The 17,336-nt window shown below is 47.4% G+C and overlaps 1 protein-coding gene across 10 annotated transcripts in view; it reads right to left on the bottom strand.

The window, feature by feature from the left end:
- The window catches only part of EPN1 (epsin 1), a 32,325-nt gene extending 18,779 nt beyond the window's left edge, over positions 1-13,546 (bottom strand). For 4 of the 10 annotated variants that reach the window (XM_083584059.1, XM_083584062.1, XM_083584060.1 and 1 more), the window contains exons 1-3: positions 12,738-13,525; positions 1,718-2,182; positions 599-848 (exon numbers count right to left, since the gene is read on the bottom strand). In XM_083584059.1, coding sequence (XP_083440185.1) covers positions 599-848; positions 1,718-1,945 — 478 coding nt within the window. In that variant the 5' untranslated portion in view covers positions 1,946-2,182; positions 12,738-13,525. Of the gene's footprint in view, positions 1-598; positions 849-1,717; positions 2,183-12,737 lie in introns of all 10 variants that reach the window. The other 6 variants (XM_083584053.1, XM_083584056.1, XM_083584055.1 and 3 more) reach the window with 4 other exon arrangements.
- Positions 13,547-17,336: the final 3,790 nt, after the last annotated feature.

Genomic DNA, 17,336 nt, shown 5'->3' with positions numbered 1-17,336 from the left:
ACAAACAACATTTGAAAAATTATTTCTATATAAAAATGTTTATCCCATCCCCCTTGAGTTGGGTTTTATGTAGTGTGCCTTGCAGTTTGGTTGTGCACGGGGGAGTTGAGCGTATCCTAACTGTATTATTCACACAGCAACCCTGCACAATAACTTAGGCTGTGGTAGCAGATGTGTTGCCCTCCAGGTGTTGTCTGACTCCAACTCCCATCAGCCCCAGCCCGCATGCCTAAGGGTTAGGAATGATGGGAGCTGTCGTCCATCAGCGTCTGGAGGGCACCACACTGGCCATTCCTGAGCTTAGAGAAACAGCAACTGTCCTGAAGTTGCACAGTTAATTTCACAGCTATGTAGTGATCTGAACCTGCTTATACTCCATCCCAGCCAACGTGGTGCCCTCCAGATGTTTTGGACTACAACTCCCATCAGCCACCTGGGCAAGCTGGCTGGGGTCTGAAGTCTCAAACATCTGGAGGGCAGCAGGTTGGCAATGGCTGCTCCTAACAGCCACACCATACAGGCTCCACAACCCATCTAAACAGTTTAGGCAACGCTTGCCAGCCTGACTGAGGCCACCCGGCTGGGAATGAGCACTCACCGGTCGCAGTCTGGGCCAGCTTCTCCTTGGTTTTGAGGGCATGGGCCCGCTCCTCCTTGAGACGCTCGTCGTCTTTGAGGAGGGCCACTAGCTGCTTGGCCTTCTCCCGCACATTGACTCCCTGGTCCTTGCCATCGCGGTCAACGTACTGGAAGTCTTTTAGCGTCTGGATGGCGTAGATGTTCTCCTTGCATTGCTGCGCCACCCGCTCTGAGCCCGTTTTGATCAGGTATTCCATCAGCGTCATGGCCTGGAAGAAGAAGGAGAAAAACGGGGTTCCAGCTTCCAGCACACCTGATCCCTGGCATTGCTGGCTGAATGCCAACCAAACATACAGAAGGTGCCAGGATGAGGAAGGTCATTCAAGTATTACGAGAGAGGGAGAAAAGATTGTGCGTAATTCTTCACAGAAGTAGAGTGGTGGAAGAGGCCCAAAGCACTAGCCAGAGGGGCTTCTAAAAACGAGATCTAACATTTGTCCGATACCAAATCAGAACAAATGTTCCAATAAGGCCAGAACAGTTAACTCCCCAACTGGCAGAGACTCTAGTCCAAGGTCCCTGGAGGGACCGCCTTCTCAGCCTTGTGCCAGCCAAGATCCTTCAGTACTTCTCTTCAAAACTTTCACTTGTCACTCTGCAACCACGAGGCTTGAATTTGGAGAACCATTGGAAAGTAGCAACGTCGTCAGTTTCACCAGATATAAGAAAGCTCACACCAAGGAGAAGCAAGCACAGGCAAGGCGCTGGGGGAGCTCAAGGTTTTATATTTCCTTATGCAATGGAAAAGCAATTGCAAAGTGGTACTCATGGCGGTTTCCCTGCAGCTGAGATACCGTCTCTGTGCCTTTCTGATCTGGCCTTGCTGCCCCATCTGGTAGTAAACCGCCCCCCCCCCCAAATCATGTGGTCCCCTATGGGTCACCAAAACCCAAACCCGGCCCTTGTCTGGGAAAATACTGCCTATCGCTGCTTCACCCCAAGTTACCTGGGCCTGAAACTGAGGCCTTAAACAGGCAAAGGGCACGTGCTACAACTGAGCTAAGTAACCTCCCTCGATTTGGCAGAGCCGCCTTTCATGACCAGGGGAAACTGAATCCACCACCGCCAAGCTCGTTACCTTATAGACATGACGCCAGTTTTTGCCGTGGTCGTTGAGACGCTTCCAGATCATGCTCATGATTTCGGAGAAGGCCACCACGTTGTAAGTGAGGTCTGCGATTTCAGACATGAGGGAGCTGGACGGGCCCCAGGGGTCGTTGGACGTGGCCTCCCGCACCTTGATCTCCGCCTCAGAGTAGTTGTGCACGATGTTCTTCATCTGGCGGCGCAGCGAGGAGGTCGACATGGCGGCGGCTGTCAGAGTGGGCGGCGGGGAGGGCGGCCTCCCCTTTACCCAAGCTTCCCGTTGACGGCTTTGAGACGGGCCCGGCTCACGCCAGGAGAGGTGGCCTCCCGGGTCCTGGCTGGCTTCCCGAGGGGCGAGGCCACCGCAGCCGCCCTGGTGCTGCTTGGCTGAGGGTCCCTAGTGTGCCGCGGGCACCCTCCGAAGCCATCCAGGCATGGCAGCCATTCCAAGACGCGCCTGGCAAGAGAAGGAGAGCAACTTTTTAGTCTGTGGTAAGAGAAACGGTCCCCTTCTCCGAGGCTTTGCTGCTTCAATCTGTATCTCTCATTCTGATAACTCGTAAAGGATTCAGAAGGAGCCACCCTCTCCCTCAGACCAAAGGAAGTCCTCTTCCGCCCCTTCCTCTTTTCTAAGAACTCTCCCTATCTTTCCACATTATATCAAGCTTCTCTGTACATTCTTGAGGGCTAGACACTTTAGAAGCAAACAAAACCAGGAGAGGGGGGATTCAGAACTTCTGCTGTTCAATAGCCGGGTAAGAATTTCCTGTTCTGGATTGGAAGCAAAAAGTCTCCAGTCCAGCACTTCAAACAGAGGCGAACAACGCCCACCTCCCCGGGCAGCCTTCCCCCAGTCTTGGTTCTCCAGAGTTTGGTGGACTACAACCCCCATTGTTCCCAAGCAGCAATGTCAGGGATGATGGGATTTGCAGTCTAACAATTTTTGGAGATCCAACCTGTTGGGATGTGAAAGGCAGCCCAAAGAGTGTCACACCCAACCCTGTTTAGGGACGGGGTGGGGAGAAGATGGGGAAAGAAGAATGATGCATGCCATACCCTCCCTCTGATCAAAGGAGCATCAGGCTCCAGGATCCAGATCCACTATTCAGAACATTTATTTCACATTTTTATTCCATGCTTCCTCCCAAAAGCTGAGGGTGACTTAAATAGTCCCCTCCTTTTATCCTTACAACTGCCTTGTAGAATAGGTCAGGCCAACATACAGCAGCCAGCCCTAGGCCATTCTGGTAAGCTATATAATCCAGCAAGGAGTTGAACCTCAGTCTTCCTCCCCTCCCCAATTACCATATTTTTTGCTCTATAAGACTCACTTTTTCCTTCCTAAAAAGTAAGGGGAAATGTGTGTGCATCTTATGGAGCGAATGCAGGCTGCGCAGCTATCCCAGAAGCCAAAACACCAAGAGGGATTGCTGCTTTCACTGCGCAGCGATCCCTCTTGCTGTTCTGGCTTCTGAGATTCAGAATATTTTTTTTTCTTGTTTTCCTCCTCCAAAAACTGGGTGCGTCTTATAGAGTGAAAAATATGGTATTTCATAACGTAACAGGGAAAAAACACCCAAATAACTAATAAACCACAACACCCATTGCAAGATGACGTTAGCAATAAGAATATTCCACCAGTCTCGATTTAAACATATTAATTAACATAGGCAGGCCAAATGAAATTGGTGATGATAAGCCATGCTTTCAAACATAGAAAGGGCAGCGCGGTATTCTATCCACTGGGTGATAGATGGTAGATGTTTGTGTGATTGCCCTAGTCTTAAGTCTAGCACTCCAGCAACTACACATACATGCACACATACACAATATACACTTTCCTCAAGCCTCCTATCATCACGTACTGGATTCAACAATCTCTCTCCGCACCTGTGGACTAGGCAAAGCTCTCGGGGTCTCTAGGAAGGGACAAGCTGCTGGGAGCCGAGAGGAGCAAAGGCTGGAAGAAGTTCAACTCGCTGCATTTGTCCCAAACCCATCTGCTGCTTCCTGGAGCCCCTGGCCCTGCCTGACCCCCAAACATTCTTAAACGTCAAAAGGAAGGAAGTCCACATAGCTGAGGAATGAGTCACTGTGGCCAGATTCTGGAAACTTCCACCTTCCACCCCTTTCCGGTTTTTCTCTACGCTGCTTCCAAGCCGTAGAATTCCAAAACAGGCACACTGGAGGCGGCTGAAGAAGATCCAGTGGGAGAGGGAGGGGGCACACAGCCATCGTCTGAGACCACCACATCATGGCATGCATGCAACACTCAGCTGAATGGAGCTTAGCTTAGTGGCGCTCCTGGCTTAGGAACCAGCGGTTATAAATCATTGCACCAATGTGGCTCCCCATCCACCACCTACTCGTGCTAGTTGGATCAGACTATACAGTGGTACCTCGGGTTACATACGCTTCAGGTTACATACGCTTCAGGTTACAGACTCCGCTAACCCAGAAATAGTGCTTCAGGTTAAGAACTTTGCTTCAGGATGAGAACAGAAATTGTGCTTTGGCGGCACGGCAGCAGTGGGAGGCCCCATTAGCTAAAGTGGTGCTTCAGGTTGTTCTTAACCTGAAGCACTATTTCAGGTTAAGTACGGGCCTCCGGAACGAATTAAGTACTTAACCCAAGGTACCACTGTATTCTCTAAGATCTCAGTAAAAGGGGGCTTTTTCAGGGATACCAGGGGGGACTTTGTTAAAGATAGCTTACAATTTTGTAAAGAAAAGTTATTACTCTTCAACCTGTACAAGGAGATGGAATAATCCCTGTTATATAATAAACCACCAAAACGACAACATCCAGAGAGCCACATATTCCACATCCCCGATGTAGAAAGATTTATTCAACATCAACTTTAGCCAAGCACTGATTTCTTAACTGTTAAAAGGAAAGCCACTGAGAAAGTACGGTTCAGTGGTTCAGACATTTACCGTATTTTTCGCCCTATAGGATGTACTTTTTCCCCTCCAAAAATGAAGGGGAAATGTGTGTGCGTCCTATGCAGAGGGCCTTCTCGGTAGTGGCGCCTGCCCTGTGGAACGCCCTCCCATCAGATGTCAAAGCGATAAATAACTACCTGACATTCAGAAGACATCTTAAGGCAGCCCTGTTCAGGGAAGTTTTTAATCTGTGATATTTTAGTGTATTTTTGGTTTCTATGGAAGCCGCCCAGAGTGGCTGGGGAAACCCAGCCAGATGGGCGGGGTACAAATAATAAATAATTATTATTATTATTATTATATGCGGCGAATGCAGGCTTTCGCTGAAGCCTGGAGAGCGAGAGGCGTCGGTGCGCACCGACCCCTCTCGCTCTCCACGCTTCAGGAAGCTATCCGCAAGCCTTGCGCGCCCGGCGGGAGTTCCCGCGGGCTCGCAAGGCTTGCGGGCGGGAGCCTGCAGCCCGAAGCACGGGGCGCCCTCCGGAGGAGGTGTTTCGGGCAGGTGTCCGCAAGCCTTGCGCGCCCGGCGGGAGGTCCCGCCAGGTGCGCGAGGCTTGGGGCGGCAGCCTGTTCTGTGAGCAACTCCAAATAACCTCTCAATGAACACATCTTTGGCAAAGGCCCTCCCTCCTTCACAGTTTCCAAGGACAGCTACTTTTGCTAAGAGAAATGGACTGAAAGCCTCTGCTTACGGGCACTCATTTCCCCGCCATCATTTTTTAAAATCTCCCTTCTGCCCTCCCTTCCTCCTCCTGCATCCCAGTCTGGCAAGAGGACGGAATGATTACTTGGACTACTAAACAAAGCCTCTGGGATAAGAGATTCCACCCCTGCCCGTGTCTCGCATTTGATGAAAACTCTTAAACAATGAAAAACATGGTATTGCAAATCCAAGCGATGTTTGCAGATAACTGGAGAGAGATAAAATAGTTGACGAAACGAGGAAAATAACTGGTTGGATGTGTGTGGGGGGGGGTGGTACTCATGAATTCATTGTGGGAGTTTAGATGAAACAGTGCCACTAAATCACTGTATTCTTACTGTAGACAGCAGGGATTACAATCCAATTAGACTCCAGATTTTTCAAGTTAACCAGCAAACTGACTGCAACGATGCTTCCCTCTCTGACAAAGGCATCTGTCTGAGCCCTGCCTCCTGTCTGTTTTCACTCCAGCCTGACACCATGGAAAACTGCTGCTGCCATCTGCGTTAGACAGACCAGTGGTCTAACTTCATAGGAAAGCATGTGTAGAATCTTGCATCCAACACAGAATGCGGTGATCCACGGAGGTCCTAGAAAGAATGTCAGGGTTTTTTTATTAGCAAGTTGCTAGACCTCATGAATTAAGAGAAAGGCTGCTTCTACGAGTTTATTATCAGTCAGCTTCTTAGTCCACCTAAAATTCTTTTTGCCTTCTTTCTCTCTGGAGGCGAACCCTGACAGTATGACCGACTGCCTCTGCCACACCTCAACATAACCCTTTTAATTGTGATCTGCCTTGTAAGCCAATCTAGACTTGAAATTTACAGCATGTACCACCTTAAGAGAGAACATAATGAAAATGATGTATCGTTGGTATTTGACACCTGTTAAATTGGCGAGAATGTATAGGATGAGTAGTAAGACATGTTGGAAATGTAAAGATAAAGATGGAGATTTTTACCACATGTGGTGGACATGTGAGAAAACGAAACAGTTTTGGGAACTGATTTATAACGAATTGAAAAAGATATTCAAATACACTTTCCCAAAAAAGCCAGAAGCTTTTTTGCTAGGCTTGATGGGAGAGGAAATAGAAAAAGCAGATCAAAGGTTATTTATGCATGCTACGACTGCTGCCAGAACTTTGTTAGCCCAAAAATGGAAAGTACCAGATTTACCAACAATAGAGGAGTGGCAGACGAAGATGGTGGATTATGCGGAACTAGCAAAACTGACCTGCAAGATCCGAAATCAGGAGGAAACAAAATTCCAAAGAGATTGGAGTAAATTTATGGACTATATAAATAATAACTGCAGAAATTTGAAGACTCTGGCAGGACTGAAATAAATCTTATGACGTAGACTGACTGGATATAAGAAGAAACTGGGGTAAGGTGACTGAAACAAGAAAACCTGTTGAAGGGAGGGAGGGAAGTCAGTGCTCGGCAGACTGTTGGGGAAGAATGTGGGTAAATGGCCGTTGAATATTATTGTAATTTGTTTGTTGGTATTAAATGAAAAACCAATAAAAAGCATTTTTTAAAAAAAGAGAAGTTTCTGCGCTTTGTACTGCTTTAGTCTCTGCTATTATTTGTCTCTCCAGGCTCTTCAGTTGCACATCACTGACCCACATAATTGCTCTTCCCCTAGTGTCGTGCCACTCATGAATTATCTTCAACAGCAAGAAGATAAAAGTCCACCAAGCTTTGTGAGAGCTGCGCTGGGAATGAAGTGCCTTCTGAACAGCTTTACACAGAGCAAGGACTTTTCCACATGGAAGCTGGGGTAGTTTGTTCTACACACAGAATTTGATTTTCTTTCTGGCAGAACTTATTTCCCTTGCGCTTTGAAGTGCACTAACCAGGCACAGATGTGTGCATTCTGTAACTGCGAGGGGAGGAATTTGTACTGGATGTAGAACCCCATGTCCTCATAATTTTCTTTAAAGTTTCTAGTCCCTAAGGGAGAGACGAAAATATGTGGACAGTGCCTAATAAAAGAAGACCAGTGCACGTGGATGGATTTCCTGCCTTGTTCTCAATCTGGCCATTATCAGAAACAGAATGATACAAAACCAGCACAATCACTAAACTGTTGGGTCTGTATGTGAGAAATGCAAGTTATGCCCTAGTTTGGCCATGAAGAAGCTTCAACCCTACCCCACCTCTCTGCGCATCTCAGAGGAAGGGCAGGATACAAATAATGTCACAGAGAAGCATACGCAAACAAAAAAAAAACCACAATAATTCTCTTGAGACCTACCAAAATTTGCTCCTTAGTGAAGCTTACATCCTCTCTCTAGTTCTGGTGACTGATATACCTGTGTTCTTCAGTAAGAAAGGAGGAGACAGATCGGAACAGGTCCAGGGGAGGGGAAGGAAGATGGGAATGGGATGGTAAACAAACCCTGTGAGGAAAGGTGAAAGGAAGTGGGCATATTTCGTCTTGATATCACTCTTCGAGTATGGACGGAGGCAAAGACTTGTTTCTCTGCTGCTTTAGAGGTCCAGACTAGATCTGGTGGGTTTGAGTTACAGGAGGGCAATTTCACTCAAGCTTTAGCCGAAATGGTAAGAGCCACTTGACTAATAATAATAATAATACCTTTTACATACCGCTCAAAATATAAAAATATCTCTAAGTGGTGTACAGTGGAACCTCGGTTTACGTACCATTCTCCTTACGAATGCTTCGGGTAACAAGCTCCGCTAACCCGGAAGTAGATGATCCTGGTTGCGAACTTTGCCCCAGGATGCGAGCGGAAGTCACACGCCGGCGGCAGCGGGAGGCCCCATTAGCAAAAGTGCGCCTCATGTTAAGAACAGTTTCGGGTTAAGAACGGACCTCTGGAACGAATTAAGTTCATAACCGGAGGTACCACTGTACAAGAATCAGTAATCAAACTCTTGGATTATCCAGGGCAGACAAAGGAAATACCTCTCTCTGCATACAATGCACACCTAAGTCACAGAGTTCAGTGCCACAACTTGCCTTTAAAAGGGTGTGAGGACAGGCAGAAGGAGGGGAGCTTCATCTAACTGAGCCGTCATTGGCATGACATGTGGGCAAACGCTATTGCCTCCATGACCTGCCTGTGGGCTTCTTGGAAGCATCTTAGTCACTTGGGCCTGATCCCACAGGGCTCTTAAGTTACAATAACCTAACAAGTAAAGCAACTAATTTACAACTAAAGAGTGCATTTACACTGTCTGGCAGGGTAGAATTCTTTCGGGAGTTGCTTTTTTCTGTTTCACTTCTCCTTTGCCTACATTGCTCAACTCGCCTGCCTGACCACACTGCTACCCTTGCCCTAGAAATGTAAATGTAGTTAACAACCCAGAAGTGGTCTGCAAGCTGCTTGCAGGCCATGCACCTCTGCCTGTTTAGAGATAACAAGGTGCCCAGAACCAAGTGCTGGTACTAAGTTACTAGGCAGAGCAGTTTGTATTTGCTTCTTATTTGTTTAGAGTAAATATTCATAAAGTGAGTAAACTGCAGGTTTACAAAGTGTGAAAACAGTACACACAATCAACCAGGTGGGCACAAGTGGGTGGTCTCTCAGCAAAACCCACGATGGCGTTCCTGGAGGCATCTCAGAGCCAGCAATAACTTACTGGCCTCTGACATCCAGTCATAGCAACATCATAATATATCGTTACTGGCCACTCCAATCTCTGCCGAGTGATACATGAGATGCCAGGGGTCTTGGTGTTAACCAGGGTTTTTATTTCTTTGGAGTGAGGCACGGCAGAGACTGTAGTGTCGTTCAGAAGTATGGTTTATTTACACATATTTACACTTGGGTTTTGATGGAGGAAGTGCAGAACATTACACCCCAAGAGTGTCTCTCGTTTATTGGGAACCGGGCAGAGGGCCTTCTCGGTAGTGGCGCCCGCCCTGTGGAATGCCCTCCTGTCAGATGTCAAAGAAATAATTACACAACCTTCCATAGACATCTGAAGGCAGCTCTGTTTTGGGAAGATTTCAATGTCTGGTGTGTCTTGTGTTCTTTTATATTCTGTTGGAAGTTGCCCACAGTGGCTGGGGCAACCCAGTCAGGTGTGCAGGGTACAAGTAATAAATTGTTGTTGTAGATGCTCCCCTCATAACTTCAGCAAGCTTGGGTCAAAATCAGACAGCCTCTCCCGGCCAGCCTCACATGGAGTTCTCCTCCTGCCCTCTCGCCTTTTCAAACCTTGTTTTTAAAATGCCACGTTTTCCCCCTCCAGCCTATGACACCACCCACTGCCCACAACCCTTCCCAGCTTACATCATCAAATACCGAAATTCTGAACCTGGCGTTTGTTTCTGCTCACCACCCACCCCCTCATGGGAGGAGGAGCTCACACTCCTCTGCTGCCTGGCACAGCGTAACTGTGCCAATTGCCCATTACCTTCCTTTGTACTACATGATGGTTCTTCTCCCAGGTGGTTCCTGGCCAGGAAACTGAGTCAGCCTGCAGTATTACACTGATAAGCTGTCTCGCACCCAGGTGAAGGCTTCAAGCATTTAGTGATCTACATTTACTAACTGCAGAAATTATTGGGGGGTAGGGGAGGAATCTGGTATCCAAGTCTTTTAGGGGAATCTGCCCCGTCACTCACAACCATAAGACCCATGATGTCACAATTTATCATGCTGGAACCCAGAAAATTATTTGTTCGTGGCTCCTTATTTACACAGAAAAACGGTCCTCGGACTCAACAGCTGCATTCAGACAATCCTCCAAACTACAGTGGTGCCTCGCAAGACGAAATTAATTCGTTCTGCGAGTCTTTTCGTCTTGCGATGTTTTTCGTCTTGCAAAGCACGGTCCGTCGCAACTGCGCCTCTTCAAGCGGCTTTAGAAAAAAGGGAACAAACTCGCAAGATGTTTTCGTCTTGCGAAGCAAGCCCATAGGGAAAATCGTCTTGCGAAGCGACGCAAAAACCGAAAAACCCTTTCGTCTTGCGCGTTTTTCGTTTTGCGAGGCATTCGTCTTGCGGGGCACCACTGTATTCTCCTGTCTGAAACCCTAGAAAGGAGCAGCAGCAGGAGCAAAACATTATTATTATTTATTAAATTTGTACACTGCTCTTCATCCAAAGATCACAGGGTGGTTCACAACATAAAAAAACAAAAAGAGAACATAAAATACATAAAAGCAAAGCAGTTAGGAATGACCCTAAAATAGTTCAAAGTCAAACAGCTGGAAGATCAATTCTGGTCTTACAGTTCTGTACCTTTGCCCGCCCCAAGACATGCATCTTTCCCAATGACCATTAAATCTCTTCTGTCTCACCTGTCCAATCCCAAGGCGCCTGCCCTACTTTCATGCCTCCTCTAATTTTAAACAAGGCCTTACCACTGCAAGATAGGACATAATAATAAAAAGAGGAACTTGGCATATGCACAGAGTACCTTTGCTTTGCTATAAGTACCCACAACAAAACCGCAGGGGTGGCGTCTAGGCCCTAGGCCTGGAGGAGTGAGGCAGAAAGCAGGAACAAGCCACGCTCCAATTTCTCTTCCTCCTACTCCTCACCTTGAAAACTCAAGCACCAGAACAACAAGCTCTGTGGCAAAGCCAGCACTGATAGGCAAAGGGTCCCACTCCTGCATCCAGGATGAGAACCAAGCTAGAAAGTAAAGAAGTAAAAAAAGAAAGGAAATCCAGGTGTTTATACAGGCAGAGGAGCTTGTCTGGATGAAAGAGCAAGTGGCCAAAGTATAGCCTCCCCCGCCCCACCCAAAATTGCTTCAGAAGCAAAGATTTCACAAGGAACAAGCTTAAGCTTCCTGTAGCTCTGACAAGCTGAAAAATCACACAATATTCCCTTTGCTGGAGCCTACCATTCCATCTCCAACAATAGTCAGCCATGTGTCCCAGGACAAGTGTTCCCTGTTGCTCATCCACAGCATCTAGTTAACAAAAGGTATGTTATCTCTGCCAAGGGAGGTTCCATCATCATTACTGGCAATAATCGCTGACAGGTTTTTCAGTGAATGTAGGAAGAACTCTAAAGGATCAAACCACAGGCCTACCTAGCTCAGCATCCTCTCTCTCTCTCACCATGGCCACTCGCAGGCCTATGGGAAGCCCAAAGCAGGACACAGGTATCTTTTCACTCTCCTGCTTGCGTTCCCCAGCACCTGGCATTCAGAGGCATACAAATTCTGATCCTGAAGCCAGTACAGCCACCCTTTGACAGCTTTATTCTTTCTTCAAGCTGCCTGGCTCACTGGCCACATCTTCTGGAAACAAATTCTGTCGTTTGCATTCTGCAGAAGAACTGTTAGAAACTCAAATATATAAGTTAGGTACCAAATGGCACCTTAAACCTCGCATACTCGGACTGTCTATTTGCCGGGGGTTGGACTAGATGACCCTCAGGCTCCCTTCCAATGCTACACTTCTATGACCTCAACTACACTGCTTGACTGTAGCTTGCTCTTACAACAACTCACTTGGCCCAGTATGCAAGAAAGAGAAACACACAAAGTGGAAATGGAAATGGTATTAACTATGGACCAATGCAGAGGTTTTAAACTGTGGTCGCCAACCTGGCCCCCAGAAATCTCCACGTAGTCGCAGTTGGATCCGTCCCAGTAGCAAAACGTGCCTGGGAAATTTTGAACACTGTGCTAAAGCCACCAAAAAGCAGACCACCAGCACATTTTGTAATGAACATATATCAGAAAACAGCATTTCTTTGCTGCTCTCAACCAACTCCCAATCAATTTCTGTCAATTACTTTTCTAGTATTTCAGAGAAAAGAGTATAATTTATCTTTCTTCTCTCTCAACACCATTCATAATTTTCTAACCTCTAACAGGTGCTCCCCCCAGCAACCCTGGAATTCATTAATATTCTGTATTCTTTTTAAAATGTGTTGGGGGGTGTCATTGGGTTGTTGTTTTTATTTTGATTATATATTTTGTGGTTTTATATTTTGATTTTGTTCTGTGAACCGCCCTGAGACCTCCAGGTATTGGGCAGTATATAAATTCAATAAACAAAGATAAAAATAATAAAGCCCCACTATCAATTTGCTGGAAGTCGGAGGGGGTGCTAATCCTTCTATTTTAACCAAGAACCACTGAATCAATTCCTTCCCAACAACTTGGCAGCAACATAACTCATCTTGCATTCACCGGGCAGGCCTCACTCCAGAGATGCCAGAGAGCGCTTCCTCTCCCACTCACTCTTGCAGGACACGCCTGTCCCGTGAGCTGATCTTGGGTGGTTTGAAATGAAAGGGCAGAAATGAAATCTAACAGCCCGGAAAGAGGAAAGGGCATATGGGTTGCTGCCACACAGCCTCCTGGCTGGCCTCCACCACCTCCCAGCCATGTTCGCCTACAGACAAGCAGCCACTCACCTGGGCACAACGATATCTCGGTGTCCCTTCTTCCGCAGATCTTCCGGGCAACTTTCTCTTGGTCACACTTTTATGAGCCCCAGGTGAGTGGAGGCTCTAGGCGGGCGAAGGAGTCAGCAGCAATATCACCCCCAAGAGCCTCAGGGTCCAGAGAAGGTGCTTCCGCCTCCCCACTTCCCCCAGCCAGGGGGCATCGCCAGGGGTCTCTTTTGGAAAACGGGGGGATCTTGACAAGTTGCGGGGTTGCAAGGGCCGCCGGTGGAGGGAGCTTGCCAGACCACCGGGGGGGGGGGCGATTCAGGAGTGGGGCTTTCCCGGGGAACGAGGCCAAGAAGGGTTTCCAACTGCGATCGTGAGGCGGGGGGCACTTGGATCGGGTAGGGGGCTGGGTTCAAAGGTCACGCAGGCAGGAAGGTCAGAGATCACTCCGGGGCCGGCGGGTCAGAGTTCAGAGCAGCTTCCTTGGGCAAAGGCTACCTGGGGTGAGGCGTCACGCTGGATTCCGGGTTCAGGCGGGCAGCGGGGACGGAGGGAGCGGGGAGAGACGACGGCTCCGTCCCTTTGGAGAAACCTCGGCCTGGCCCAGCCTGAGGGAGGACTCCGCCCCGGACAACCTCGTCTCCCTGGCAATGCCCAGAGATCAAGGGGGAGGGGGACCGCTCTACCCCAGCCCCTCTCTATGGCCCTCGCGGGGGCTCCGGGCCTCTCCCGGCGGACAGGGTAGAAGCGGCAGCAGTGGCAGTGGCGGCGGCGGCGCCGGGAGGACTCTCCGCAAAACGGAAGCGGAAGCTCACCTCCCGCAACTTCCGCCTCCAGCGCTCGCCCACTTCCGCCCGCACCCTTCTTCTGCTACCGCTTCTATGACCGCTACTTCCGGCATCATAGAGATAATCGAGATGGAACTCATGGGAGACCAAGGGTGGTATATGGGAGGGGTGTCGAGACGCACGGAGGCCGCCGAGATAGGGAAAGTGGGCGTTTCACGCAGCCTTGACTTCCGGTTTTTTTCGCTGGCGGCTTGGCGGGGTGTATCATAGGAAAGTACGCGGGTCTCTCCGGCGCGCCTTCACGCTGGCGTTGCTTTTCGTCTCGCACGTTCACTCGCTCCCCTGAAGTGATTTTTAAAATGTGAGAGAGCTTGTGCAGCCATGTCAGAGATTGACCATAGATATTTTGGGAATCGGGAATTGGAAATTGCAGAGTGCTGCCTATGCAGAACCAACACACAAGACCAGCCCAAAAGTTTAGACGTAACACCCTATTTCTTTCCTTATGTTTATTGTCGCATATAATAGGCACACTTAAACAATATTTAACACATGAAATAAGATCCCAGTTAGAACGAGCAAGAACTCCCGTCTTGACCGCTGCCTCACTTCTGCCCAGTATGAACTCTTCTAAAATCTAGAATATCTTCATTACTTTGTACGGGCAGCTCTCAGTTTCGTCCCAGGAGTGAAAAACAGAAATTAAATCAATGAGCTGATGGCAGGGCACCAGGTTGGCGAAGGGGCGCCTCCCCCGAAGCAAGACTTGCTGAATTCGACGGACTTAACTCCCAGGTGTGTATAGGATCGGCCCCTATGCTGTGCATTGGAAAGCAAAAGGGAAAACTCTATTGTGTTAGGCTGCAGTCCTCTACACACTGACCTGAAAGCAAGCTCCGTTGGACTCAGTAACATTGATTGCGCTGTTAGGGAATGTCACGAACAGCGGCGGCGTTGGTGGCTCTTCACTTTGTCTAGTTCTATAACGCCGACATCCCTTTGCGGGCGCACCCTCGGGATTCGACCAATCGGAGCTGGCATAGATGTGCAGAGAAAGAACGGTGCTAACTGGGAGCGCAGTCCCTTTTCTTTTGCAGAGGTTTACGCGGCCACAGAGGCTGAGCAGTGGACCCGCTTAGAGTTACACCCGTCGCTTGCATACTTTACACTGAAATAATTGGCGCTTAAAAGTTCTAGATGCTACCTTTAGCAACGTGTAAAAGAATACAATGAAATCAGAATGCTTCCTCTGTTCTGCAGATGCTTTTTGGGAGTATAGGCAGTCTTTACGGTTTGCTTTCTGAATAGGAGGCCGCCACCCCACCGCTCCAAACACGTCATAGAATCTTAAGAGCTGGAAAGGACCGCGAGAGTCATCTAGTCAAACCCCCTGCGATGCAGGAATCCTGCCCACGGCCATCCCTGGGTGGTCTTGAACCACCAACCTTCGGGTTAACAGCCAGACACACTTTCTTTTATTTAATAGCCCTCTCCTCCCAGAATTGTGGGAACTGGAATTCAATCAGGTGCTGTTAGCTAGAGAAAGCAGGGACAATGGTCCTTGTTCTGTCTGAAATTCTCAACAGAAGTTCAGTTTCTGTGTTTCTCTAGAGAAATAGAATGAAGGCTACAGCATCTTAAATCTGCACAGCAACTGTGCCCCCCCAACAAATCAACACAACAACATCCTCCATAGCAATAGGGCCAACCAAAATGTCACAAAAGTCAGAAGTGGATCGTTGCAATTGGTTTGGTTTGGAAACTGCCACAAAGCTGTTAAAGAGGTGCCCTGCCAACAGCAAATAACACCTGTATTGAAAAATCTGCAGCGGGTGCCAATAAGCTGCCAGACAAATTTAAGGTGTTGCTGTTGACATACAAAGCTTATAGCCAAGTTATACAAGCTATGAGCACCTTACCTTGTATACTCCCACCTGGTGACTTTGATTGCTAGAAGAAACAGTGCTGGATGCTCCTGAGATTGGTCTTATGTCTACTAAGACCAGAGGCTTTAGCACAGCAGCACCTGTCCTTTAGAATGTGCTTCCAATTAACATCAGGCAGGCACAGATAATACTGGCATTTAGGAACCTGCCACTCACCTGTTCGCACAGGCCCTACCTAAAGGTAGATTCAGCTGTGCTGATGCATCAGATCTACTGATTTGTGATAAATTTTACATCTGTTTATAGTTGATTTTGTGTTTTTAAACATTACTTTTTCTCTTGATGTTGGTGTTGTAATTTGTCTTGCAAACAAATAAGAACCTGTCATTAATAACAAGTCTTTGAAATGCAGGAGTTATGTAGAAACAATGACATTAGCCTCACTACAGGCAAAACAGATTGCAGGATTCACACATGCTTTATACGTCAAAAAAGCAATCACCAGTTTATAGAATGAATAAATAATTGAAAATGTAAACTCCAGTACAAGTAGTTACTTCTCCCTAACCAGGACACCCAGGTCCTTGCAACAGAAGAGAAACATACAAAGAAATAATGTTAGGTGGTGCACTAGATAAGGCCCCACCTTCAAATGGCAGGCTGACAGCCCCTCATGCTTTTGCATAGACAAGACCACAAACCATCCTGCCCGTGCTTGGTTACCAATGTGGTATGAGTTACCTTAGTGTCATCCCAAAAGTTGTACATGTTCTCCGACACTCTCAGAGCACTCTGAAACAGGAATCAGAGCAGCCCTGAAACACCTGAACTTAAAGCTTGCTTTTATTGGTACTAATATATACAGGCATCCTCCCACTAACATGGCATCTGACTTGCGTGCAAATGCATATACCCTAGGTGCCAGGAAATAAATCGATTCAAACCTAGAAATGAGAGAGCTGGAGAGTACTTGTGACTCACAAGGAGCCTGAAGAGAACATCAGTGGGGATGCAGGAAGCCCCAGAGAGACTGGAGGTGCAGAGGAGCTGTTTATGCTGCTCAACCTTCCCGCCTAACAACTGATGTTCAGGGTAACACAGCCGCCACTTCAGCCTCCTGCTGGCTTTAGTTCTAGCTGTGGGTATTTTTGGATACAGTATTTTTTGTATGGATTGAAGAGAATGTAGCAGAGGGTGCTTAAAGCGTTTTCCTCACTTTACAGAATTTCAGAAATGTGTGTGGGAGCCCAGAATATAACTCTTGTCTAAGTGGGAGGTGTGGCACACACCTGTATTTCTCCAGACTGCTAGTGTTGAATTTTTTGGTTGTTTTTTTTTTAATCTGTAAATGTTGAGAAAGTGTCCAACATCTCAGCATCTCTCAAAAACAATTTTTTTAATCAACAGGTTGCTAATATATTTTCCATTAACCACTTTCCCTTTGGATTTTCTTGTGACAGAATAGATAACAGCTACCAGGCTACTTCCTATTTGACTAACTTTCAAGACTTTAGCTGCAGTTCTGCACCCACCTGACACCAAGCTCCATTGATCAAAATACAATTTAATTCCAAGTGAGCATGTGCAGGATTGGGCTAGAAGTGAAATCCCTCTAAGCTCATTAACTTTATTTTTATTGATATAAAGCTGCATATCCCACCTCTATAACACAATGTTTTATCAAGGTGCCTTACATCACTTAAACTAGATGTTCTTTTAACCAAGGTGGTTTTGTAATCATAGCCTTCTCGATAATATATATGGGCAGGACTGCAGGCGCTTTGCTAAAGGAATCAAAATTCAGCAGTGATGGAACCCCAAATTCTGCAGCAAGAGAAGCTGTGCTCTGTAACCAGTATAAATTATGTGTGATGAGAGATCATTGCAGTTTTCTGGCAAGAGGAAGCGGTGATCATAAGGACTAGGAAAAATGTGTGTGTGTACAT

Source organism: Podarcis filfolensis (assembly GCF_964270895.1).
Source record: "Podarcis filfolensis genome assembly, chromosome: 13".
NCBI lineage: Eukaryota > Metazoa > Chordata > Lepidosauria > Squamata > Lacertidae > Podarcis > Podarcis filfolensis.
Note: the sequence above shows the minus strand (reverse complement) of the source record. Positions and strands in the feature narration are given on the sequence as shown.